We start from the raw sequence: 24,217 nt of genomic DNA on the forward strand, positions 1-24,217 counted from the left end.
CACAGCCAAAGCTAAGCGTCGCCGGTCGGGGTAGGCGAGCGGGAAGAAGGGGGCCCCAGGAGGAGTCTCTAGCGTAGAAGGACCTTTGCGGGCTCCCCTCTAGGGCCTGTTATCCGGGTGGTGATTTAACCAGCCGGGGGGCCAGGAGGCGGTGCCTGTGGAGGAGGGGCGGAGGGGGAGGCTCCCGAGTGATTTCAAATTTCCCTCGTCCCCGCCCCCCGCCCCCCGCGCCAGAGGCGCGGTTCTGAGTGGCTGTGGCGGGGGCGCCCCCGGGCGGGGGCGGAGCGACTGCCGGGCCGGGGTTACAAGGGGACTCGGCACCGCCCCCTCCCCACCCACTCCTGCTGCCAGGTTTGGTCTGCGTCTCTTCCTCGCAGCAGCCGCCCCCCCAGCCCGGCGGCCGCGGCCCGCGTGGACGCCCCGAGCGCCCCCCGACGGACGCCACCGGCTCACTGGCAGGCGGGCGAGCGTGCGGCCGCGCCCGGCCGGCAGCGCGGGGGTTAAGGGGCCCAAGTAAACGTAGCTCGGCGATCGGCGCAGGAGATTCGCGAGCCGAGCGCTCTGCTCGGCCGCCCGCCGGCCTCCCGCCAGCCTGCCCCGACCCGCGGCTCGACCGCGGAGCCGCGCCCGAGTCAGGCTCTCGGCAGGTGAGCGTCCGGTGGCCCCGGGGAGGCTCACCAGCCCGAGGACTCCGTGGGTTGGTGGGGGAGGGGGCAGAGGAGGGACACCGAGACTGCAAGGAGGGATCCCGTCTCGGGACCTCTTAGGGAGGCAGCTCCCATCCGGCTGGAGACCAGGCATGATTGGGGAGGAGAGGTCTTTGACCCTATCTGGGAAGCGGGCTGGGGGGACAAAATGGGCGGGGGCATGTGTCTTAGAGGAATATGAGTGGAAGGGATACTTGCTGTGTTCCCGAGGAGAGAAGTTCGTCCCCAGGGAGGGGGACTGGCGGCCTTCCTGGGGTCTAGAGCCGAGGGGAGGAGGTGACCCATTGAGAAGTGGAGTAAATGGGGCGTGTGATCTTACCTGGCATCAGCTTTAGGGGAAGCTTCCTTGGGGAGGGGAACGGAATAGAAAATAGTCCTGCCAAGGAAGTGAGTGTCCGTCCATTACATCTTGGAACTGGCGTTTCAGCCGAGATAGCTGCCCGCCTTCCCTGGGCTAGGAAAGAGTTAGGGGGCGTGGGTGCGGGCGAGCAGGTGGGCCAGGGTGTTGGCGCGTACCGGGGGCGTGCGCCAGACGAGCGGGCTCGCTGGGTCCTCGCGGGATGAGCTGTGGAGAGTAAGGATCCGCGGGGCTGCCGAGATGCCCTCGGGAGAGGTTCCTTTCTCCCCCCTGTGCACACCTGGCCGGGGAGGAGCCGGCCCGGGGCGGCGCCTTCCTGCTCTGACCACGCTGCCTGCCCTGGGGGCTCACTTTCCATTTTCCACTCTTCCAGAGGCAAGCTGGTCCCACCCCCCAAACTTGCAGACTGAGGCGTGAAAACCTCCAGCACTATCTTGGTGTCCCTGTGGTTGTTTGGTGAGAGAGGGTGCGTGGTTCTCCCACTTTGCAGGGGAAAAAGTGGAAGCTGGGGCAGAGCCTGCCGACTTAGCAAGTTAGCAGCAGAGAATTGCTCCTGGGCCTGGGTTTTCCCTGCTGGAGTCCTCACCTGTGACTGGGAGGGGCTGCAGGAGATATGGGCGCAGCCGAGGCCTGTGCCTCCTCTTTGCCTCCTTCACTTATTCCCCTAGACTGAAAGAGCCTGGCTGGGCCCTTGTGCTTTCCCAGCCACCCATGCTGAAAGGTGTATGAATTAAAGAGAATTAAGGATAAGAGTATGAGTTCTGATTTTCTGCTTCCTGATTTCTGGATGCTGTGAGCTTTGGTGAATTGGTGGCAATTATCTTTGGGTGTCAGGTCCTGCTGGGGCCCTCCCTTAGAGCCTCTAGTAGAGGGCCCAGGGCACTGACCTGCCTCTGCCCCCCTTCCCCAGGCCAGCCATTGGAAACCCCAGGTGCAGACTTGATTTTTCCCAGTGTTGAGATGATGCTACCTATAGTATAGGTCCAGCATACACTAATTCCTCAATAAAGGCTTGCCACTCTTGGCATCATTATCTAACATGTAGGCTAAGCAGGCTGCCCTCTTTAGGGGAATGCATAGGTCATTGGCATGTGTTTAAGTCTCCCTGTAAATCTGTTGCCCTCTGTGACTTAGTTATTATATCTGCGAAATGGGAACAATCATACTAGTAACCCCAGGTTGTGTAAGAATGAAACTAGTTGTTACGTGATTTAACCTCTAACCCTCTGTTCCTCAGATGTCTGAAGGAGGTAAGAGTCCCAATCACATTAAGTTTGAGTAAAGACTCAGTGTGATAGAAGGTGGTGACTGCTGGTTTTTGTATTAACCAATAGCCCCTCTTTTTAAGGTGGCCATTAATGAGAATTGGAGATGAAGGGAGGCACCTCTTCTGGCCACTTCTTTCCTGCCTTCTTCCACCAAGGTATTCATTCCTCTCTCAGCTAAGAAAGTTTTGCAAATCATTGTCCTTCATTTGGGAGTTGGCAAGAAGGAGGGCCTTTGTTCCTTTCTGAAAGGAGCATCTTGTGGCTTTATGGGTTAGGGCCATTTTTACACCCCCAGTCCACCCTCAGTTTGGGGCCTGCCTTGAAGGTGTAAAAGCAGAGCTAAGTGAACTCCTTTACCCTCCCCTGTTGGGGTGGAGGAGGCTGAGACAAAGGGGCCAGGGCTGGGGCTGGCTGCATCCTGCTCCTTAAAGCCATAAGCATTACCCCCACCCCTTGCAAAGTTTGCTAGGAGGGGAGGAGGATATCTTGGAGCTGCAGGGGGCTAAGGGGAGGAGCAAGGGAGGTGGGGCTGGGAGAGGCTGCTTCCCCTGCTTCCTTTCCTTCAGCCACGTGGGGCCTGCAACCCAGAGGTGCCTGTTACTCTTTCTTATTGCAGCCCCAAGCTTCCTGATGGGGGGCTCTGGGCAACAACTTAACCCTTTGTCTCAGCCCAGCTTCCCTGCCAGCTGTCCCGCCTTGAGGCTCAGATATTTCCCATTGCACCTGAGATGGTCCTTGCGAAATCTGAAATTCCTCTTGGTCCTACGCCATGGCAAATGCCCCCACCCCCAGCCATTGAAAGAAACAGGATCTCAGCTCAGGCACACTCTGTGTTGAGTGAGTTTTTAAAAATCTTGAATTTAGGGTGATATTTCAGTTTCTCAGTGGTCCAGGGCCAGAAGGGTACAGAATCCCTCATGTTGTTGGCACTCGTTTGTAAAGTGATGTGCTGATGTTCTCATGCAGCTGAAAAATTGCAGGTGTTGGGACTCAGGGCTCGGGGAGATCCAGGTACTTCGGCAGCTTGGTGATTAGTGCTTTCCAGAACTTAGACACCCGCCATTATCCTGGGACAAGAGCTTGTCCCTCCAGAAGGGAAAAAGCCCAGTGTGCAGATATGGCTGTGGATGTGGCTGGAGGGAAGTGGCCTGGTGAATGCAGAGGGAGCCCACACATAAGCCGCTGTGTAGATTACAAGCGCACACACACACACACACACACACACACACACACACACACACACAGGAGAGTTGCTAGGAAGACTAAATGGAATCCAGAGGCCTTTTAGCTTAGTAAGCCTTAGGTGTTCTTTCCCAAAATAAGTTAGGTGGCGGCCCTAAGTGTTATAAAAAACTTGTTATCCTCTAGGTCATGTTATACATCTGAGGCAATAGACTTAAAGGGGCCTGGGCTTTGGAATAAAATCTGGATTTAGGAGTTCCCCTTGTTGCCCAGTGGGTTAAGAACCCGACATAGTGTCCTTGAGGATGTGGGTTCGATCCCTGGCCTCGTACAGTAGCTTAAGGATCCAGCCTTGCTGCAATCTGTGGCATAGGTTGCAGATGCAGCTCAGATCTGGTGCTGCCGCAACTGTGATGTAGGCCTGCAGCAGCTCCAATTCCAGCCCTAGCCTGAAAACTTAGATATGCTGGAAGTGCAGCTGTAAAAAAGAAAAAAAAAATTGGATTTATATATTCCTCCATTTATAAGCTGGTGGGTTAAGTCTCAGTTGCCTCATCTGGAAAATAGGGTTGCATTACTGACCATTTCCAGGGGATGCTGAAGCTTGAGGCAGTTGAGATGCTGTAGATTAAAAAGCTCACATACTGACGACTCAATTATGTTGTGTTATGTAGTAAATACTGAGATATTGGCAAGTGGTCATTATTTACTTCCTGAAAGTTGAAACAATCCTGGTTAGCATTCCTGAGATTTTCCCCAGAGAACAAGCAAAATGAGGAGGAACTGTTTTGTGTAGGGAATAGGTATATTTTTTAAAAACTGCCTTCCTCTGTTAGATACAAATGAAAATCAAATTTGCCATCCTCAGATGTCAAGAAAAAAGAGGTCATGGCCTGTCATCTCGAAGTCCCAATTTTTTTTCTGTCTTTTCTAGGGCCGCAGTTGATTTTCTAGGGCGGCATATGGGGGTTCGCAGGTTAGGGGTCCAATCAGAGCTGCAGCTGACAGCCTATGCCAGAGCCACAGCAACTTGGGATCCATGCCGGGTCTGCAACCTACACCACAGCTCAGAGCAACGCTGGATCGTTAACCCACTGAGCGAAGCCAGGGATCGAAACTCATGGTTCCTAGTCAGATAACCATTGAGCCACTACGGAAACTCCTCGAAGTCCCATTTAATCAGTGTTTTGCCTCTCAGTTTCTTCTGGAAATGGAGAAAACTCTTGAGGACCTGTAACCCGTCTTAAGCTAAGGGATGAGAACCCAAGGGAAATGCAGAGTGGTGAGGAAAAAGGTGCTCAATTAATTGGTGATGGTCTCCGAGGGCCTTGCGGTCACCTGGGACAGGCTTCCCAGGTGGATGGAGGACATTTTGGCGGAGCAGTGGAGATTTCTAGGAATCTGCAACCATTGGCCTCTGCTCTTAATCTTCCCCAGTTTGGCCTGACCAGGTCCTCTAAGAGGTCACCTGCAGAGATTTTCATTCCAGCGCTGCAGCCTGTGGGCTCTGCGCCAGGTAGACCCCTGCCACGTGCACCGTGGCACCCTCCCCTTCCCCACCCGCCCATCCTGCACGACGTTGCGACATAGGGCTCAAAATTATTTTTCAAGAAAAATGATCTTTCTTACAGTCTCTGAAATTGGTAGGGAGAGCATTAGCCATTGAAAGATTGTGATGAGTAGGAAATTAGAAGTCCATTTTCTCCCCCCGCCCCCTACTTTTTTAACTGGCCAAGGCATGTGGAAGTTCTCAGGACAGACATCCAACCCACACTACATGGGTGACAATACTGGATCCTGAATCTGCTGAGCAACCAGGGAAGTCCTGAGAAAATTGGTGGGTGGGAGAGAGCAGGGAGAAAATGTGCTTAACCAATAAATTTCCTCTTGGGGACAGGTCGATGCTGACCAGGTGTGTAGGAAGGGAGTATAGGAGGAAGAAGGCCCAGCATCCTCGGAATCTCCCATCATAAGGCTGAGGGAATAAATCATCTTGGATCATCACCTCCCTTGTTTCTATTCTTTCTTTTTTTTTTGGTCTTTTTGCCATTTATTGGGCCACTTCTGCCGCATGTGGAGGTTCCAAGGCTAGGGGTCTAAGAGCTGTAGGGGTTTAGGAGCTGTAACCCACTGAGCAAGGCCAGGGATCGAACCCACAACCTCACGGTTCCTCGTCGGATTCGTTAACCACTGTGCCACGACGGGAACTCCCGATTCTTTCTAAAACTTTTCTTTAGCTACATCATGCAGTATGGCAGTTTGATGTGGGATCGTGGGATCGTGGCTCTCAGACCAGGGATTGAACCTGGGCCACAGTGGTGAAATTGCAGAGTCCCAACCACTGGGCAACCAGAGAACTCCCCTGTAACTCTTATTAAATATAAATCAGGTGTGGAGCCCTCCTGACCTGGTGGAATTTCACCATTTGTCCTTAAGTTCTGCTTTCTGGTGTCCTCAGCTTTTATGTTTTGAATGTTTTTTGTCCTACAAATTCCATTTGTAAAAGTGTTAGTGTCTTCATCTTTGGACACATCCTTTATCTCTCTGAGAATTTTTTTTTGTTAGGGTCACATCCATGGCACATGGCCCTTCCCAGGCTCGGGGTCAAATCGGAATCCTTAACCCGCTGAGAGAGGCCAGGGATTGAACCTGCATTCTCCTGGATACTAGTTGGTTTCTTAACCCCATGACCAACAATGGGAACACCCCTCCCTGAGAATCTTGATTTTAGTGTTTTAATGCTCCCTCCAATATTTCTGAGTGTCTTTTTGTTTTTACTGTTTTCCTTTTTCATAGTTAAGCTTTTGACCCTTATCTCTGTAATTGAGAGGGAACAAAATTAAGATCATTGGTGGGACTTGAAAACTGAAGTTTCTTTGTGGGACAAGGACTTGAAAAGTGCAGAAGTTCCCTGCTACTGGTGGTTATTCCCCAGAGCAGAGGAATCTTCCAGGGCCCTGCCTAGAGGTCCAGGCCTGGCATCAGGAAAGGATACTGGGGATTTCTCAGGCAGGTCTCCTGTGTGGTTGCCTACCTATTTCTCTATTATCTTTTTTTTTTTTTTTTTTTTTGTCTTTAAGGCCACACCCACGGCTTATAGAGGTTCCCAGGCTAGGTGTTGAATCAGAGCTGTAGCTGCTGGCCTACACCACAGCCGCAGCAATGCCAGATCATATAGCCGCTTTTGCAACCTACACCACACAGGTCACGGCAACACCAGATCCCTGGCGTTCTTGGATACTAGTCTGGTTCATTACTGCTGAGCCCTGATGGGAACTCACTACCCATTTCTTTTCCATCCCTCCCTGCAGCACCACCTTCCGAGGTTTAATGGGTTTCCTAAGCAGCATTTATTTCCAGTTGCATTTGCTGCCTGTTCCAAGTGGGTGTGCTGGGGCCAGAGCTGGGTCGGCACCCCAGCTCTTGGGGATAATGCCTTATTGGTCGCTGTCCCCAGCAGCCAGCACAGTGCTGGGGCCCCTGTACTTTTGAGTAAAGCAGCAAAAAAAAATCAGGCCTCAGTCAGCCTGAGTGTCCCACAGCTGCAGCACTGGGCCACTGGTGAGCCGAAGGAAACCTCACCCGGGGCATGGTGAGAAATGCGCTGTTAGGTCAGATGCTTGAACAGGCAGGTGTTGTCCATGGGAATTTTCTGGGTGGTTCTGGGTTACATGGGAGGCAGTGTGCACTTGGATGATAGGATTTGGAAAATTCTGAGCAAAGGTGCTGAAATCTTGTCCTCATGAGTTCCTAGCAAAAGGTTATCTGTAGTGTAAGCAGTGCAGGTTTTTTTTTTTTTGGGTGAGCCTGGTGATCATAGCTTCTTATTTACACTGTTTCTTCCCCTACCCACCTCTCTCACCCAGTTCCTAACCTCAGCTCCATGAGGACAGGGGCTGGCTGGCCTTTGCCTGCCTTTGATTCTCCTGCTGAGCATGGTTCCTGGAGCACAGCAGGAACTCCTATCTGAATGGTTAAGAGTGGACTTTCCCAGTGTCCTTGTCTGCTTGCTGTCCTAGGATGTTGTGTTTTGAGCTGAAAGCCTAGTACAGATGGATCGTTCAATACTAAATATGATTGTTACCATGACCTAAGGCACAATAGCTAGCAGGGAGTGGACTTTGCATTGAAATGCTGTTAAATATCTTTGCACCCTTTGCCTTCACCTGGTGTGGACCAGTTGGCAGGATTCAGGATGCAGGATGCAGTTGGGTTCAGATTCTCTGCACTACACTGTGTAGAGGTGGGCAGCTCTGAACCCCTATCAGGTAATTGTGGCTAGATTTTCCAAAGAGCCATTTCTATGAGATAAAATGAGCTCCCCCGCCCCAAGCCAATTTGGTTTGCAGTTCACTTTATTTTAGCTTTACAAAGTTACTGATGTTTTTCTCGCGATGACAGTTTTTAAGATCTAGTCAGCAACTTTCAAATACATGGCATTATTAACGAATGCTCCCAGGCTGTGCATTAGATCCCATGGTCTTAGCTTCTCACTGGAAGTTCTTAACCTTTGGAGCACCTTTCCTCACTTCCCACACACTTACCCCTTAGTTTTTCTTTGTACTTTGTCTTTTTTAAAAACAAGTAATACACAAGGATTAATTTCCTGATTATCCCAGAGAAAAAGCTGTAAGTCCTCTCATGTTGAAACATCTCAGAATGCCATCTAAGTTTATTTGTACAGAGCTGAGTTCCCTGGAAAAGAAATCTAGGGGCCAGAAGATTGAAGTAGAAATGAGAAAATATCAACTAATGGACCTTAAAGAGAAAATCAATGTAACTTTTTAGGAAGGTTGGCAGGCTTGTCCCAGCAGGTATGAGCACTGATTATAAAGCCATGGTGTTTAAAAGGTGATAAGGGGATAAATACTAAAAAGAAATGAGCTCAGAAACATCCCATGTATATTAGGGATGGAGATGGAGTTGGGACATTATAGGCATCACAGGTATCTGGCTTTCCTTATAGGGAAAAATGAGATCTCTGCCTCTTAACATTTGCAAATAACTTGAGGTTGACTAAACTTGAACATTGATTAAATACCTTGAGGCAACTTGAGGTTGACTAAACCTGAAAGGTCATTTTCAAAGGAAGAAGTGTTTCTTGGACAGTGGTATTTTTTTTTTTTTAACTCAAAGAATTTTAATTTATAGTTGTACAAACATCACAACCAACTTTTACATTTCCACCCCAACCCCCCCCAGCCCGTTGGTCCCTGCCCCAACCTGTCTCCTTTGGTAACCAGAAGTCCTTAAAAGTCTGAGACAGTTTCTGTTCTGCAAAGAACAGCATATCCTTTTTTGGAGATTCCATATGTAAGTGATAGCATGCGATGTTTGTGTTTCACTAACTTCACCTAGAATAATTTCTAGGTAAATCATGTTGCTGCAAATGCCATTATGTCATTCCTTTTTATGGCTGAGTAATATTCCATTGTGTATATGTACCACACCTTTGTCCACTTCTCTGTCAGTGGACATTTAGGTTGCTTCCATGTCTTGGCTATTGTATATAGTGCAGCAATGAACACTGGAGTATGTGTATCTTTATGAGTCATGGTTTTCTCTGGATGGATGCCTAGAAGGACAGTGGTGTTCTAAAGTCAGCTTTCTGATTGTAAAAGTAACCTGGAGATAGGATCTTCCATTTCCCCCACAAACTACCTTTCTGGGAAATCTAACTTTTTGTAGTAAGAGAGAAAATGCTGGAGGAACATGGCTTCATACACATGCCAGCATATTAACAAATGAGATTATATCCTTAGGCAGACTTAATGGCTTTAAATGGGTTCATCTCCCAATAGCTGCCCTATTCTTTACCTCTCAGTAGTCTCCCCATTGTGGCTGCTTATAATTTAGTCAGTCTCCTATTGATCATTTTTAAATTTTTTTATTTTTTGGTCTTTTTCTATTTTTTTAGGGCCGCACCTGTGGCATATGGAGGTTACCAGGCTAGGGGTCTAATCAGCTGTAGCCGCTGGCCTACGCCACAGCCACAGCAACCCAGATCCGAGTTGCATCTGTGACCTATATCACAGCTCACTTCAATGCTGGGTCCTTGACCTGCTGAGTGAGGCCAGGGATCGAACCCGCAACCTCATGGTTCCTAGCCGGATTCATTTCTGCTGCGCCATGGGAACTGCTTGATCATTTTTTTAAATTGCTGCACCTGCAGTATATGGGCCAGGGATTGAATCAGGTACAGCTGTGACCCGAGCCACAGCTGCAGCAACACCAGATTCTCCCCGCCCCAACACCCTACTGCACTGGGCCCAGAATCAAACCTGCACCTCTGCAGTGTCCCAAGCTGCTGCAGTGGATTCTTAACCTGCTGTGTCACTGATGGGAACTCTTACTGATCATTTGTTTGCAGCTTCGGCCACAACAAACACAATAGTGCCCATCCAGTACACAGGTTTTGGTGAGATCTTTCCGCGGAGTCAATTCCTAGAAGTAAGTAGAAGAATACTGTGGTGCAGGATATGGACACCTGGTATTTTAGATCGTCCTGTCAGATTGCCAGCTTCAAGGCTGAATCAATATCCCTGCTGCCTCCGTGTGTAGATGGGTTGAGATTTATGGTGAAACCTGCTGTGAGGGGCAGAGCCGAGGTGGTGGTGGGAATGCAGAGAATTGCTCTTCTTCCTTAACCACCTTGGAAGGGGGCAGAAGGTGCTTTGTCTCTGCTTTTGCCAAGGGGCACATGGCAGCAGGAGTGGGCATGGAAGCTCCCAGAATCCTCTGCTCCTGTGAAGCCCCCAAACATCATGGGTGACCCATATCTTCCCTCCAAATTTGTGTGTCCTTCGCAGGGTTTCCCAAATAACCTGTAGGCGAAAGGAGCTGGTTCTTTGCATTCTGTTTATATATAGGGTGAAAAGTTGGACTCTGTAAATGCCATTCCCAGTGCTTGTATCATTTCAGAGCCTTCTGCCATTCCTAACTTTTTCTGTGAATTCTCTAAAAGGTAATGGTATATAATTTTATTCTAATCCAATGGCAGATACCCAGGTGTTTGTTAGTAATTTTGCTATTAATGAGCAACTCTGCAGGGAACATCCTCATAGCCAACTTGTACTTGTCCGCTTTGACCCCTGCTTGGAACATGTCTTAGGGTAATTCTAATAAATAGGCCAAGGCCCAGCTAATCCTGTACAGTGACAGTGGGGCAGGTAGCTATGACCCAGAGGCACTGAGCAATACTCTACTCACTTCTTAATCATCCTGGATGTAGAGATGCTCTCCTTCGTGAGGCGGAGCTGGGGTACCTGACAAGACAGCACATGAGAATGCATAATGGCCAGGTTTCAAAGTTTTGTCATCTACTTTGGGATCTGTGGCACCAAGCACCCAAGGAATTAGGTGGGGTCACTTCTTTAACAGACCATAAAACTGGGGCTTGAGAAAGACATTGAGCGCTTTTCTTTCTTCCTGCTTTCCTGTGATCTGATCTTTTCTGGAATTTAGTGGAGCTTCCTAATCAGGCAAATGCACTGAACTGAGACCTTTTGCTCTGTCCCCAGCCAGGTGGGCAGCCTGTTTTCAGCTGCCACACCTTTGTATGTACTGTCCCCATGGCCTGGGCGCCTCACTGCTCTCCACGTACCTGGGGGAGGAGGTATCCCTCCTCGGGCTTAACTTTTAATAGCTAGACTTACTGCATTGTTTTAAAGATATCTTTAAGATCTGTCTCCTGGACTAAGGCCTTAATCGCCATCACTTAGTCACTCTGGGAGTCTGGGCAAGGGATCTGTGGATCTGCCTCTGAGCTGATTTACTCATCTGCAAATCGGGGATCGTAAGAGTAACTCTGGTGAGATAACAAAGTGATTGCTCCATCCCTGCTGTTTTGGGGGAATGAGGAAGGAAGACTTGAGGAACAGATCCAGAGGAGGAGACAGGAGTCTGTCCAGACTTCCCTCCCACCTGCTGCGAAGGAATTCTATTTAAGTAGGGGAGGTGGGGCTACCTTTCAACCACTCCCTTTTTACTTCCCCAAATCTCTTAAGCCCCTAGTGACTAAGGGTGGGGTGAGGATGCTCAAGAGGCCTCCCTTCCGTCTTCCCCATCTTGCCCCCCCCACCCCCGCTCTTCCTGCGCTGTGAGTTTAATGAATATGATTCATATGTACAAGGTCCCTAGGAGATCGCTTTGCTCCTGGTGCCAGGCTGGAGGACGTGCATGACATCACTTCTCAAGTTTCTAGCCGGGTTAGGGGGAGTCCCTGGGCCGCCTCCAGTCGTCTGTCTGCCACATTGCATTTGGACACGTCTGACCTGGTTCAGTCAGGACACAAGCACCCTGCACTAATGAGGAGGCAGGGCCTTCCTTGCAGGGAGAACCTTGCTGGTGAGCCCACCCTACACCGCTGCCCACCCCTGAGTCACGTGCTGCTGGGAAAGGGTCAGAGTTCACCTGCAAGTTTGGATTTCCTCCTCTGAAGGTAAACACGCAGCTGGCATATCCTGTCCCTCAGCCCTACAGCACCCCATTGCCCCTGGGATGGATGGTAGATGCATTGTTCATAACTTTATAATTCTCATCTGCCCTATCTTGAGCCCAGGAGTTATAGGCATGTGCCCTGGTCTTCCTGGGCATGAGTCTTGGCACTGTCACTTTTGCTGAGTGACTTTATTAATTCATCTGAGCCTGTTGAGAGCAGGTTGATCAGAGGACTTGCATCAGAATGGGGTGGGGGTTAAGAGACCTCTTAGGAAGATGCCACCTCTTCCGGGGAGGTTAATCCAGCCAGTTTATCCTCCAGCGCTGGTGCCATCACTCTAGATAAAGCAGTTGGTTTGTGTTGCAGGCCACGGTATCCCAGAAATGCCAGCTTTGACTCATTAGAAGCCAGACTGATGAGGGACATCTGCATATACCATTATAAGCCAATCGCTGGTGCTAATTTCTTCCTGTTGCCAAGAGCATGTCTTTAAACGTATATGTTGTTTTTAATCTTATCGAGCCAAGAGGTATTAATATTGTTTAATCTACCTATCTGCCTCAGTCTGCCCATCTGTAAAATAGGGATAACAGTATATGCCACATTTATTATGGTTCACACAAGTTAATGCAGGTAAAGCACAGAAGAGGCATATAGGAATCCACACTAAAAAAAATTCAGATGAGGATTTGTATAGCTCCGTGGGGAGGACCAGATTATTACTTAATACAGAGACCTAGGAAAGAAGCCTTCCTGGCATTTGAGCTGTGGTTTTTGTTGTGTTTTGTTTTTTGCCTTTCAGGGCCGAACCTGCTGCATATGGAAGTTCCCAGGCTAGGTGTCAAGTCAGAGCTGCAGCTGCTGGCCACAGCCACAGCAAGGAGAGATCTGAGCCGAGCCTCTTCTGCGACCTATGGCAAAGCTTGTGGTTATGCCAGATCCTTAACTCCCTGAGCGAGGCCAGGGATCAAACCTGTGTCCTCATGGATCCTAGTTGGGTTTGTTACTGCTGAGCCACAACGGGAACTCCTGAGCTGTGGTTTTTGAAGTCTGAGTAATAAGGAGGCCTGTGTGAGGGAGTTGGGAAGGGTTGCAGGCTGAGGGGACAGCTTGGAGCAGATTGGTTTGGCCCGTGTGTATAACGGGGCAGGGAGAGGAATGAACCGGGCATCTTTCAGTAAGACAGGTTTTGGATGCTGGTGTGTGCGGAGTAGTTAATGTCACTGCAAATCCAGGGTAATGAAAACTACAGGGAAGGAATTTCTGATGAAAATGCTTTGAACTACGCCCCTGGAAGTAGGGCTGTTTTACCTGCCAGCTGGGTAGCTGGTGACACAGTGGGCTGGTTTCCTTTCCAGAGTCTTCCTCCAGTGCCCATCCGTCTGGGTCTAGGGCAGGAGGTTATTCCTGTATGTTGGGACCCAGTTTTGGGAAGGAGCTCTGCTCTGCTCACTTGTCCATCCCTCGGGCAGGCTGGCAGACAAGCTGGCACTGCTGAGGCCCTGGGGGAAGCCAGAGGTGGTTAGAGTTAATCATTGTCAGCTCCAGGCTGCAGGCTCCAAATGGGTCTGTCCAGGAGGGAGATTCCCAGTTGACCCAGTTGGGGCTGTCTCTGGGAACCCTGGGCCCAGATGAGAGGGAAGTCTTATTTATCCCTTGATTTCAGCCTTTGACCTGCTACCTGCTCCTGATTAGAAGCCTGCCTAACCCCTTCTCCTCTGAGCTCCCTGAGGACCCTCTTGGTGTCCTGAAACCCATAGCCCAACCTCCCACCCCCCTGTGAGGCCACCTAGGTTACTTAGTTCACTGGGTTGGCCCCAGGCGAAACGCTGGAAATTAATTATTACTTTGAACCACCCTCCAGCAGTTTTCTTGGGGTACTGGCCGCTTGGACACAGGAACTGGCCACAGGTCAGACAACCTGTTCTTCCGGGTCAGAGCTTGTGCTTGAAAGGGGCTGAGAAGCAGCTGGGTGAGGGGCTTCCAGTACCCTAGAATGGTGAGATTCCTTAAGCTGTATTGAGAGAAAACCCAGACCAGGGACTGCGAACCCACCCACCCTGGACACATGGCTTGGTTAAATGCCACATTGTGCCCTGTATCAGCCTATGTGCATTTATAACCCAGGCAGTGTGGCTTTAACTTGCGTGTTAATCACCCAGGGATCCTGAGAAAAAGTTGATCCTGACTTAGTAGATGCATGAGATTCTGCAGTTGAAGGCAGCTCCTAGGTGATTCCATGGTCTCTGGGCCACATGGGGACTAGCTGAGGACAAGTTGCCCCACACCCACGCTTGCTTGGAGGTTGGCTCTGCAGAGGATGGAATTGAGAACCCACACCTCATTGCAAATCCGTCTGGGGGCGCTGCGGGCCTCATCTGTCCCAGTCCCACAGCGCCCCCTGGTGTGCATGGCACTAGCATTACCACTGCAACTTACTGCTCCTTAGCCTAGATGATGCTTCTGGAAGGTACCCCGGCGGCCTGCTTGGGTCACCAGGCACCACATGGTGAGTCTTCAAGATGGCGCGTTAGGAGAGTTCCCCGATGTGGCACAGCGGAAATGAATCTGACTAGTATCCATGAGGATGCAGGTGGGATCCCTGGCCTTGCTCAGCTCAGTCGGTCGGGGCTCCAGCCTGTCCTGAGCTGTGGTGTAGGGACGTGGCTCAATCCCGCGTTGCTGTGGCTGAAAGATGGGGATTAGGGGCTGGGAGTGCTCAGCGCCCATAGGCCACCATTTGCTGAGGAATCTTTTCCCAAGCGGGGTCCCAGGACAGGAGGACGTGACACCAAATATTTATGGAGCTGTTTGTGGAGAACTAAGGAGTTGGAGTCTGGGGCCTCACCTTTTCTCTTTGATAGCATTTTTTTTTTTTTTTGGACCTTGAAGACTAACTAACTAACTAGGTCTGTGTGTCAATTTTCCTCTTCTATAAAATAATTCCACAATCACAGGAGGAATAAAAGAGCAAGGTGCAGGTTCTTGAGGCGAATGTGTAGGCAGCTGGCCAGGTCCCAGGTCTAAGGTCGCACAGCCCTTTAATGCATCCCAAGCTGGTCTTAGCTGAATAGCCTGGTAATGACAAAGTCACCAGGGTGGGCAGCAGTGGGGAGCAAAGGCCCAGACGTGGGGTGAGGGTGGACAGATGGGCAGCATGCCCCTTGTTAACTGCCCCAGCGCTTTGCCTCTGCCTCCTCCATCTCATCCCTTCTTGGGAACTTGGGACTCTGAGCCCCAGCTGGTGAGGGAGGAGGAGAGTGAGCGACAGACCAGCAGACCAATGGGCCCCTGAGGCTGGGGTGGGGCGGGGCTTCTGCTGCCATGGAGAGGAGAGAAGCTGTTCTGTGGGGGAGGAGGGGGCGGCTGGGAAGAGGACCTGGAGATTGAGGGGAAGGGAGAGAGCAAACAAAGGGGTCAGGAGGGAAAATAATGCAGTGGCTTCCTGAGGCCCTGCAGAGGCTGGGCAGGGAAAGAGGGCCAGGGGCAGAGGGGACCAAGGCCGGCGGCAGGCAGGCCGGGGCAGGCGGGCCCTAGATGGCATTGTTTGAAGTGGCCGGGTAATTGCACAGAGCCGTCTGAGCCTCATACCTCGGCCCTGCCCCCTCCTCTGTCCTGGGTGCTGGCTTCTGAGCCTTTGGGTCGCCTGGCCACATGGAACCAAGTCCCGAACCTCCGAGTTTGGTGAGGGGGGCAGTCTATGGGGGGTAGCTTGGGTGGGGTTCTTGAGCAGGAGTAATGCCCTGAGGACACGTCATGGGTCCTCTCTTGGGCTGCGGACTTAGCCATTGGCAGGATGTTTGGGAGCAGGCCGCCCCCTGGCACCCTGTCTTCCCTGCTACCCTACTCACTGTGGCCTTCCTGCAGGAAACAATGAAGGGAGACACCAGACAACTCAACGGAGAGGAGGATGCCAGCAGGAGGGAAGACTCCATCATCACCAATGGGGGCTGCAGCGACCAGTCTTCCGACTCCAAGGACGCACCCTCGCCCCCGATCCTGGAGGCTATCAGCACCCCGGAGATCAGAGGTGGCAGAGGTGGCAGAGGTGGCAGAGGTGGCCTGGCCTGTGGGGAGGGGGGATGGGCAGGCACTGCAGACCACAGCTGGGAGGCTGCGGGCCTTTGCGGGGAGAGTCTAGTCTCTGACAATGTCCACCAAACCCAGGGAAGGGAAGAGGGTGTAGGCAGAACCCCTGGTTTCCCCTTGCTCCTCGCACCCCAGCTGGGACTTTCAGCAGGTGACCTCAAGGCCATGACCCCTGATCTTTTCTAGAGGCGGGTGGTGGTCACAGCATAGGCAGAGACTTTGGCCCATCTCCTGGGGGAGCCCCCTCCCCTCAGACTTTTATGGGAAGAAAGACCCTCAGACAGGGAGAGTCTAAGGCTCATCTCCTCTCCCAGCCTCCCCTCCCCCTCTGCTGCAGGCACCCAGGTCAGATCACTGGGGATTCTCTCCACTGAGATTTTTCTGCCCCAGCTGGTTTGGAAATCCCTGTAGTGTCCGATCCTGCTGTTGACGACTCCTCAAGCTCTGCTGTCCAATAGAACTTTCCGGAGGGAGAAAGTGTAGTATTATGCATGGTTCACTACTACAGCCATGAGCCACAGCTGAGAACTTGAAATGCGGCTGCCATGGCAAGCCCTGGATTGCTCTCATTTAAGTGGTTATGACCACTAATTTTGGAAGGAACTGTTAGGCGTACCTTCGGTATTGTTTTGGGTCCTGTTTTGTGCTGGCCCTGTTGGCTCATGAATACATTGAAGGGACTATGGGCCCTGTAAGGAGGAGAATGCTAGTGGGTTTAGGGAGACCCCAGGCCACAGCCCAGAGGCTACCCCTGCCTCAACAGACTCTGGTTCCTTCCAAAACAGGCCGCAGATCAAGCTCTCGACTGTCCAAGAGGGAGGTCTCCAGCCTCCTAAGTTACACTCAGGTACGGCTCCACTCTCATTGTAGGGGAAATTCCCTTTAGTTTTCATTGAATAGGGAACCTTGGGCCCACTTGTTACCAGTTCAAATGCATCAAAGGATGCATTTGAACATTACCAGGCACAAAGGCTTTGAACATCCTCACTTAGGATGGCATTTGCGAAGTTCCCAGGTGGTACAGTGAGTGGCTTAAGGATCTGGCATGGTCACTGTTGTGGATAGGGTTGCTGCTAAGGCACAGGCTTGATCCCTGGCCCAAGAACTTCACTGCATGCCAAGTGCACTGCCAAGAAAGGAAAAGGATGGCATTTGCCGCTATTACATGCCAAGTTTTTGAATCAGTTACATTGTAAAAAGATTCTGCTCTAGCAAATGATATACTTTTATTCCTGGAATGAGTCCAGCTTGCTCATGTTATGTTTGGAATTTTATATACGTTAGCATCTATTCATGGGTAAAATGAATGCATGATTTTATTTCTTGTAATATGTCTGTGTCTGGTTTTCACAGCAAAGGAACGTGGCCACTATTTCCTTTTCGCCCATTGGAAAGAACCTGCCTGGCTTGTTGTAGGGGAATTTTCAGCAATCACTATAGCATCTTTTATTTGTTTGTTTGTTTTTTTTTTTTGTCTTTTGTCTTTTTTGTTGTTGTTGTTGTTGCTATTTCTTGGGCCGCTCCTGCGGCATATGGAGGTTCCCAGGCTAGGGGTTGAATCGGAGCTGTAGCCACCGGCCTACGCCAGAGCCACAGCAACGCGGGATCCGAGCCGCATCTGCAACCTACACCACAGCTCACGGCAACGCCGGATCGTTAACCCACTGAGCAAGGGCAGGGACCGAACCCGCAACCTCATGGTTCTTGGTCGGATTCGTTAACCACTGCGCCACGACGGGAACTCCGCATCTTTTAAACAATTGTTGCAATATCAAGGTTTCTACCTGATTGTCGCCATGGGATAGTCTTTCGGTGTTTTCAAAATTGCCGACATGATTTATGCCTTCTGTTATCCTACGAGGCACATTAGAGTTTTGTCAATTTGGTTACTTTTTTCAAAGAACCACCGTTGGGGTCAAAAGGCTTGGGCAAATGAAAACTTGCCCTCATGCAGCTTCTATTCTCTGGGCTCCAAGACAGCAAGGAACAAAGGCTGTGTGGGGGATTGGGAGAGACCCCATCTGGCATCAGATGCTCAGAATAGCAGTTCTAGTTCTGTTGGTAGTTAAGCAACAGCGATGAAACCTATGCCAAGTCTGGGCTGAAGCCTGCATTGTCTGATTCTTACTATAACCATGTTGTCCCACGAGGGCAAAGTACTGTTGCTTCGATTTTAAAGAGAAGAGTTGACTCGCAAAGCAAGTGAAAAGTTCTTAGCACTCCCACCAGACCTTGAGCCACGTGCCACAGCTCTTGTTTTCATGCTCAGTTTTTACCGGATTTGGTGTGTGGCATGCGGCATGCATTCGGAAGTCTTCATGACTTGACACAGGATTGGTGCCATTCCTTTATGGCGGTTATAGCAAGAAGCAGGTGATTCTTCCAGACACTGTTCATTGTGCAAAATGACTAAATCTTCTTGCTGGGCACAGCAAACTAGTCTAACCTCTGTGTGGAAACATGCTTCACAATGCACACTGCATTGACACCATTTCTTTGGTTTTCTGATTCCACTGGGGTTTTCCTTTTCAATTACATCTTTTTTTTTTTTTTTTTTTTTTGTCTTTTGTTGTTGTTGTTGCTATTTCTTGGGCCGCTCCCGCGGCATATGGAGGTTCCCAGGCTAGGGGTCGAATCGGAGCTGTAGCCACCGGCCTAAGCCAGAGCCACAGCAACTCGGGATCTGAGCCGTGTCTGCAACCTACACCACAGCTCACGGCAACGCCGGATCTTTAACCCACTGAGCAAGGGCAGGGACCGAACCCGCAACCTCATGGTTCTTGGTTGGATTTGTTAACCACTGCGCCACGACGGGAACTCCTCAATTACATCTTGACTTCATGGGCAGGTATTGGGCCATTGCAAATTCTTTGGAACAAAATGAGGTAGTTGCAAATCCTCTTAGGTCACTTGGACTAATATTATGATTGGTCTTAATGATTTCAATGATTGGCTTTTCATTTTAAAACTACGTTGCTACTTTATGACCTTTGAATGACATCCTTAAGTTCATTATGTTTCACTTATAAAGGATTTGACGGGTGACGGAGACGGTGAAGGGGAGGATGGAGATGGCTCAGACACTCCAGTGATGCCAAAACTCTTCCGTGAAACCAGGACTCGGTCTGAAAGTCCAGCGGTAAGTGGCTGCCCCTGAGGCGTTGGTACCTCAACCACGTGTAGGCCCGCATTAAAACTCTCATCTTGGGAGTTCCTGCTCTGACGCAGTTGGTTAAGAATTGACTATAGAAGTTGCCCTTGTCACCCATGGGTTTAAGGATCTGGTGTTGTCACAAGCTGTGGCAAAGATTGCAAATGCAGCTCAAATCTGGCATGGCCGTGGCTGCTGTGTAGCCTGCAGCTGCAGCTCCAGTTCAACCCTTGGCCCAGGAACTTCCATGCGCCGCAGGTGTGGTCTTAAAAGATCCAACTGTAGCAGTTCTGGTCATTCCGGAGGTGTGGTTTTGATCCCTGGCCTACTACAGAGGATCTGGCATTGCTGCAAATGAGCTCAGATTCAATCCACGGCACCGGAACTTCCATAAAAGAAAAAACAAAAAAACAACCAACTAGCTGTCTCTTGAAATTAGAAATGACAGCAAAGCTCATGAACTATCATCATGAAGGTTGTCTCTCAGTTGGCACTTCTATAGATAGTTGTCTATGCTTTTTTTTTTTTTTTTTTTTGGGCTATACCCGGGGCCAGGGATTGAATCTATGGCACAGCAGCAACCCAAGCAGGGGCAACACCAGATCCTTAACCCGATGAGCCACAAGAGAAGTCCAGTTCTATACTTTCTTGGGGAGAATACTCTTAGACGTGCCCAAGGGTGATAGAATTTGCACGTGGATGACTTGACTGCTATTGACCTTTGGGAGCAGGTTGACCCGTGGTAACCATTGCAGGTGCAGTTTAAAGGCACCCCCAGTGTGTGATGTGTATCATCCCCTTTCAGCAGATGAGGAACGCTGGTGATTTAGCCAAGGTGAAACATTAACCTTTGTGCAAGATTGGAACACAGGTTCGCAACACCCAAGTTCCTGCCCTTTGGAGCGGGAAGCCTAAGGGCTTCTCATCCATCCTGAGGCTCCAGTACCTTCCTGAGGAAAATGCAGCAGTTGTTCTAATGGTTTTTGAAAAGAAAAGTGTTTGGCTGAGAGTAAACTTGGATTTTATTTTTCAGTCGAATTTGCAGATGCCAGTTTCAGCTGGACAGGAAGCGTGGGATCTGTTGTGGACTGTCAGACAGCCCTGCTAAACCCCCTTACCACACTAACTGGGAAGGCTCTGGGTGGGAAGCTACCAGTACAGAGTCCCCTCCTACAAAGCAACCGCAGGAACTTCTGTGGCCCGAGGCTGCCTCCCCAGCCCAGCCCTCTGGGCCCCCTGCCCGAGACTCCAGCTTCCATTCACCAAAGGCCTCGTGCTTATCCTCTCTTGCCTCCAGGTCCGAACCCGAAATAACAACAGTACCTCCAGCCGGGAGAGGCACAGGCCCTCCCCACGGGCCACCCGAGGCCGGCAGGGCCGCCACCACGTGGACGAGTCCCCCGTGGAGTTCTCAGCTACCAGGGTTGGTTTCCCCCGGCCACTCAGACCCCTGCCCTGGTCTCATTGGAAGATCTGTCTCACTCACCAGGCCCCGGAGAGGGTCCACTGCCTAACCTGCTTCCTTTCTAGATCCCCAGTAACCCTCACCACCCTGCTTTTCCTTTCTCTGCTGGGGGGGCTGGGTAAGCCTGATGACGTCTCTCCCGGCCTCACCCCCGGATGGAACGGTGGTGGGAAGGCAAGACGTGCCTGTGATGGGTTCTTACGCCTGGGAATGAGCTCAAACCTCTTTTGATTCCAGAACTGTCTTGTCTCCTTCGTATCTTCAGTGACTCTCTGAAAGGCACCCCATGGGTTACAGCCACTCTCAACTCCTGGTGCAAAGGTGGGCACCAGGAACGCACATAAGGAAACCAGTGGCACCACTCATTCTCATGGCTTGGTCCCTGATTCTGGCTTTGTTCGTGTGGAAGTTGCTTTCTGTCTTCTGTCACCACTCAAGGGATCCTTGTTCCCGGAAAACCAGCCTGGGTCTCTGGCCTCATGAACTTCTTCATGCTTCTGCTTGCCTGGGAAGGAATGGGGGTACTACTGCTCTCTGGTCATCCTCTTGGTTTGCCGTGGTCCAAGCTCTGTGTCTTTCTGTCCACAGTCCCTGCGGCGGCGAACCGCGTCATCGGCAGGCACGCCGTGGCCGTCCCCTGCCAGCCCCTACCTCACCATCGACCTCACAGAGGACGATGTGGTGCCACAGAGCAGCAGTACGCCCTACGGCCGCCTGGCCCAGGACAGCCAGCAGGAGAGCATGGAGTCCCCGCAGGTGGACACAGAGGATAGGGATGCAGACAGCTCAGAGTACCAGGTATGCTAGGGAGGGCTGAGTGCGGAGAAAAACGGTTACCCAGAGGCGACCATTCCTATACCTCTGTCACTTTTATCATCATGTTTGAATTCATTCTCCAAATACATTTTCCGTAAGCAGTATGGTCCTTCCTGTATCCTCCTTTCCAGACAGAACTCGAGCACCAGATTAGTTTACCACTTGATTACTGTTTTTTAATTAAATTTATTATTTGTTTTTTAGAGCCTTACCTGTGTCACATGGAAGTTCCCAGGCTAGGGGTCGAATTGGAGCTACAGTTGCCAGCCTAGGCAGATGCAGCACCAGGTCCAAGCTTTTTATGTGCAAGTGGCCAAATTTGTCTTCATTTTAATGATTTTGTTTTTCTGGGTTTTTTTTGTTTTTTTTTTTTTGTCTTTTTGCCTTTTCTAGGGCCACTCCTGCGGCATATGGAGGTTCCCAGGCTAGGGGTCCAATCAGAGCTGTAGCCACTGGCCTACGCCAGAGACACAGCACTGAGGGATCCGAGCCTCGTCTGCGACCTACACCACAGCTCCCAGTGGTGCCGGATCCTTAACCCACTGAGCAAGGCCAGAGATCAGCTGGCACCCTCACAGTTCCTAGTTGGATTTGTTAACCACTGAGTCACGACGGGAATGCCTAATGATTTTGTAATATGCGATTTGGTGGCCTGTGGTAGGACTATGCAGGTTTTTTACTCTGATCGTTCTTTCCTGTGAGTTTTCAATTGACATCCTTCCCAGATATTAGGTTAAACCTAGAGGTTCATTTCGTAGATCTATTTTCTATTAGAAAAAGCCCCTTTTCCTATCCAACAACCAAGCCTGCTCATCCACTGCTCCTTTTCTCCCCAAGCCATCCTCCCTGAGTTCCAAGCAGGAAACATTAGAAGGGGGAGGGAATTTCCCGAGGAACTCTGGTGCCCGTGCAGGAAGCCATGTGTTGGAGGCAGAGCCAGCTGCCACGGGGGTCAGAGGGGTAGGCAGGGATTTTCCTTGGCCCAGCTGACCTGTCTCACATGTGTTATTTCTTGCAGGATGGGAAAGAGTTTGGAATAGGGGATCTTGTGTGGGGAAAGATCAAGGGTTTCTCCTGGTGGCCTGCCATGGTGGTGTCCTGGAAGGCCACGTCCAAGCGGCAGGCGATGGCGGGCATGCGGTGGGTCCAGTGGTTTGGCGATGGCAAGTTCTCCGAGGTGAGTCCAGGGCAAGGCAAGCTTTCGTGGCGCCAGGCCCGTAGTGTTTCCTTCTCATCCTTCTACAGATGCCTTTGAAATTAATGGCCTGCTCTTTGCCGATAGATGGGTAGTTGCATGAATCTGTCTGTAGGGTCTTGTGAGGCCCAGAGATTTGGATCCAAAGCCCCTTGGGCTCTGATTTATTTATCTGGGAAATAAAGGACCATTAGGATGGATGCTGAGGGGTCAGGAGTGGCCACCTGGGTATCAAGTATTGCAGTGGAGGAGTTCCCTTTGTGGCTCAGTGGTTAAGGAATCTGACTAGGAACCATGAGATTGTGGGTTCGATTCCTGGCCTCGCTCAGTGGGTTAAGTATCCAGCGATGCCGTGAGCTGTGTCACAGTCGCGGCTCGGATCTGGCATTGCTGTGGCTTTGGTGTAGGTCGGTGGCTACAGCTCCCATTGGACCCCTAGCCTGGGAACCTCTATATGCCATGGGTGCGGCCCTAGAAAAGGCAAAAAGACAAAAAGACAAAACCAAACCAAAACAAAACAAAACAAAACTTGCAGTGGCAATGCCTGGGAGAAACAGGAAGCAGGGTGGTCTCTGCCTCAGTCATTTAGCCCTGGGGGAAGGGACATCCCTGGCTGGGATTACAGATGGAATCAGGGTCGCCTGGTGAGAGTTGTGGAAACGTTCTATGAGTGGCCACTTCAGTGTTTCTTGCTTATGATATTAGCCATTTAAATCCCATGTCTGGATGAAAACCTGCTGGTTAAGAGCTGTGTTAGGCATGAATTAGGTTTTTTGGATTCTTAGACTCTCTTAGATCCCCCGATTTTTTATTAGAATGCTGCAAACAATACTTTTCTTACTATGTCCTTGGTGCATTCCTCAACATGTCCGGAGTTTAGGTGAGGAAGAGCAGAGAAAGTGGGCTGGGGTGGAGGCTGACGTGGGAATATAGGACCAGCTAGTGCTTTTTCTGGGATTTGCCCTCAAGGTGAGATTCTGGTTTTACATAAATTGGTCCATTTGCCAGTTCCCAAAGGGCAAGAAGAGTATGCCCTGTAGTCTCCCTATGGGGAGAGTCTGCATGCAGGTGTCCTCTTTGGCCAGCAGAGGGAGCAGAAGAACAAATGTCCTGGGCCTGTGTTCTCCCGGAAGCATCCAGTTGTAGGGATGTGGGCAATCACTTTTGTGAAATGAAAAATCATAGATGGCTTAATTGCTTTTGGCCCAAGGGGACAAGAAATGTGCTAATGGGATGAAGTGTGGGGCTGTCATGTCAGCTTACTATATTGGGATGGTTTTGCAATATGGGGCCTGGAGCTGAGACTATTGAATTGAAACCATTCAGCATTAGGGTAACACATGCATTTTAAGTGCACAACTGTGTTGAACCCTAGTTCTTTCTCACCAATGGTGGCAGTGCCCCCACGGATGGTTTGGGCTTCGAGATATAAAGTTTACCTTGGGTGAATGATGAAACCTGAACCCTGGCAGCCGCATTAGTTCATGCATGGCCTGGAGACTTTGGGATGAGACGTGGAGAATATGGGTCATTAGGACCAGTGGAA

General features: G+C 50.5%; 1 protein-coding gene across 14 annotated transcripts in view; it reads left to right on the top strand.

Moving 5' to 3' along the window:
* Positions 233 to 24,217, top strand: part of DNMT3B (DNA methyltransferase 3 beta) — a 40,362-nt gene continuing 16,377 nt past the window's right edge. For 3 of the 14 annotated variants that reach the window (XR_002339827.1, XM_021077253.1, XM_021077249.1), the window contains exons 1-7: positions 354 to 647; positions 15,823 to 16,012; positions 16,830 to 16,891; positions 19,076 to 19,183; positions 20,493 to 20,618; positions 21,249 to 21,458; positions 22,495 to 22,653. Coding sequence is in view for 11 of the 14 variants with exons in the window: in XM_021077253.1 (XP_020932912.1) it covers positions 15,829 to 16,012; positions 16,830 to 16,891; positions 19,076 to 19,183; positions 20,493 to 20,618; positions 21,249 to 21,458; positions 22,495 to 22,653 (849 nt within the window). In the remaining 3 variants the exon portion in view is untranslated. Of the gene's footprint in view, positions 648 to 2,413; positions 2,489 to 15,822; positions 16,013 to 16,829; positions 16,892 to 19,075; positions 19,184 to 20,492; positions 20,619 to 21,248; positions 21,459 to 22,494; positions 22,654 to 24,217 lie in introns of all 14 variants that reach the window. The other 11 variants (XR_002339829.1, XM_021077256.1, XR_002339828.1 and 8 more) reach the window with 10 other exon arrangements.

Source organism: Sus scrofa, chromosome 17, assembly GCF_000003025.6.
Source record: "Sus scrofa isolate TJ Tabasco breed Duroc chromosome 17, Sscrofa11.1, whole genome shotgun sequence".
Lineage (NCBI taxonomy): Eukaryota > Metazoa > Chordata > Mammalia > Artiodactyla > Suidae > Sus > Sus scrofa.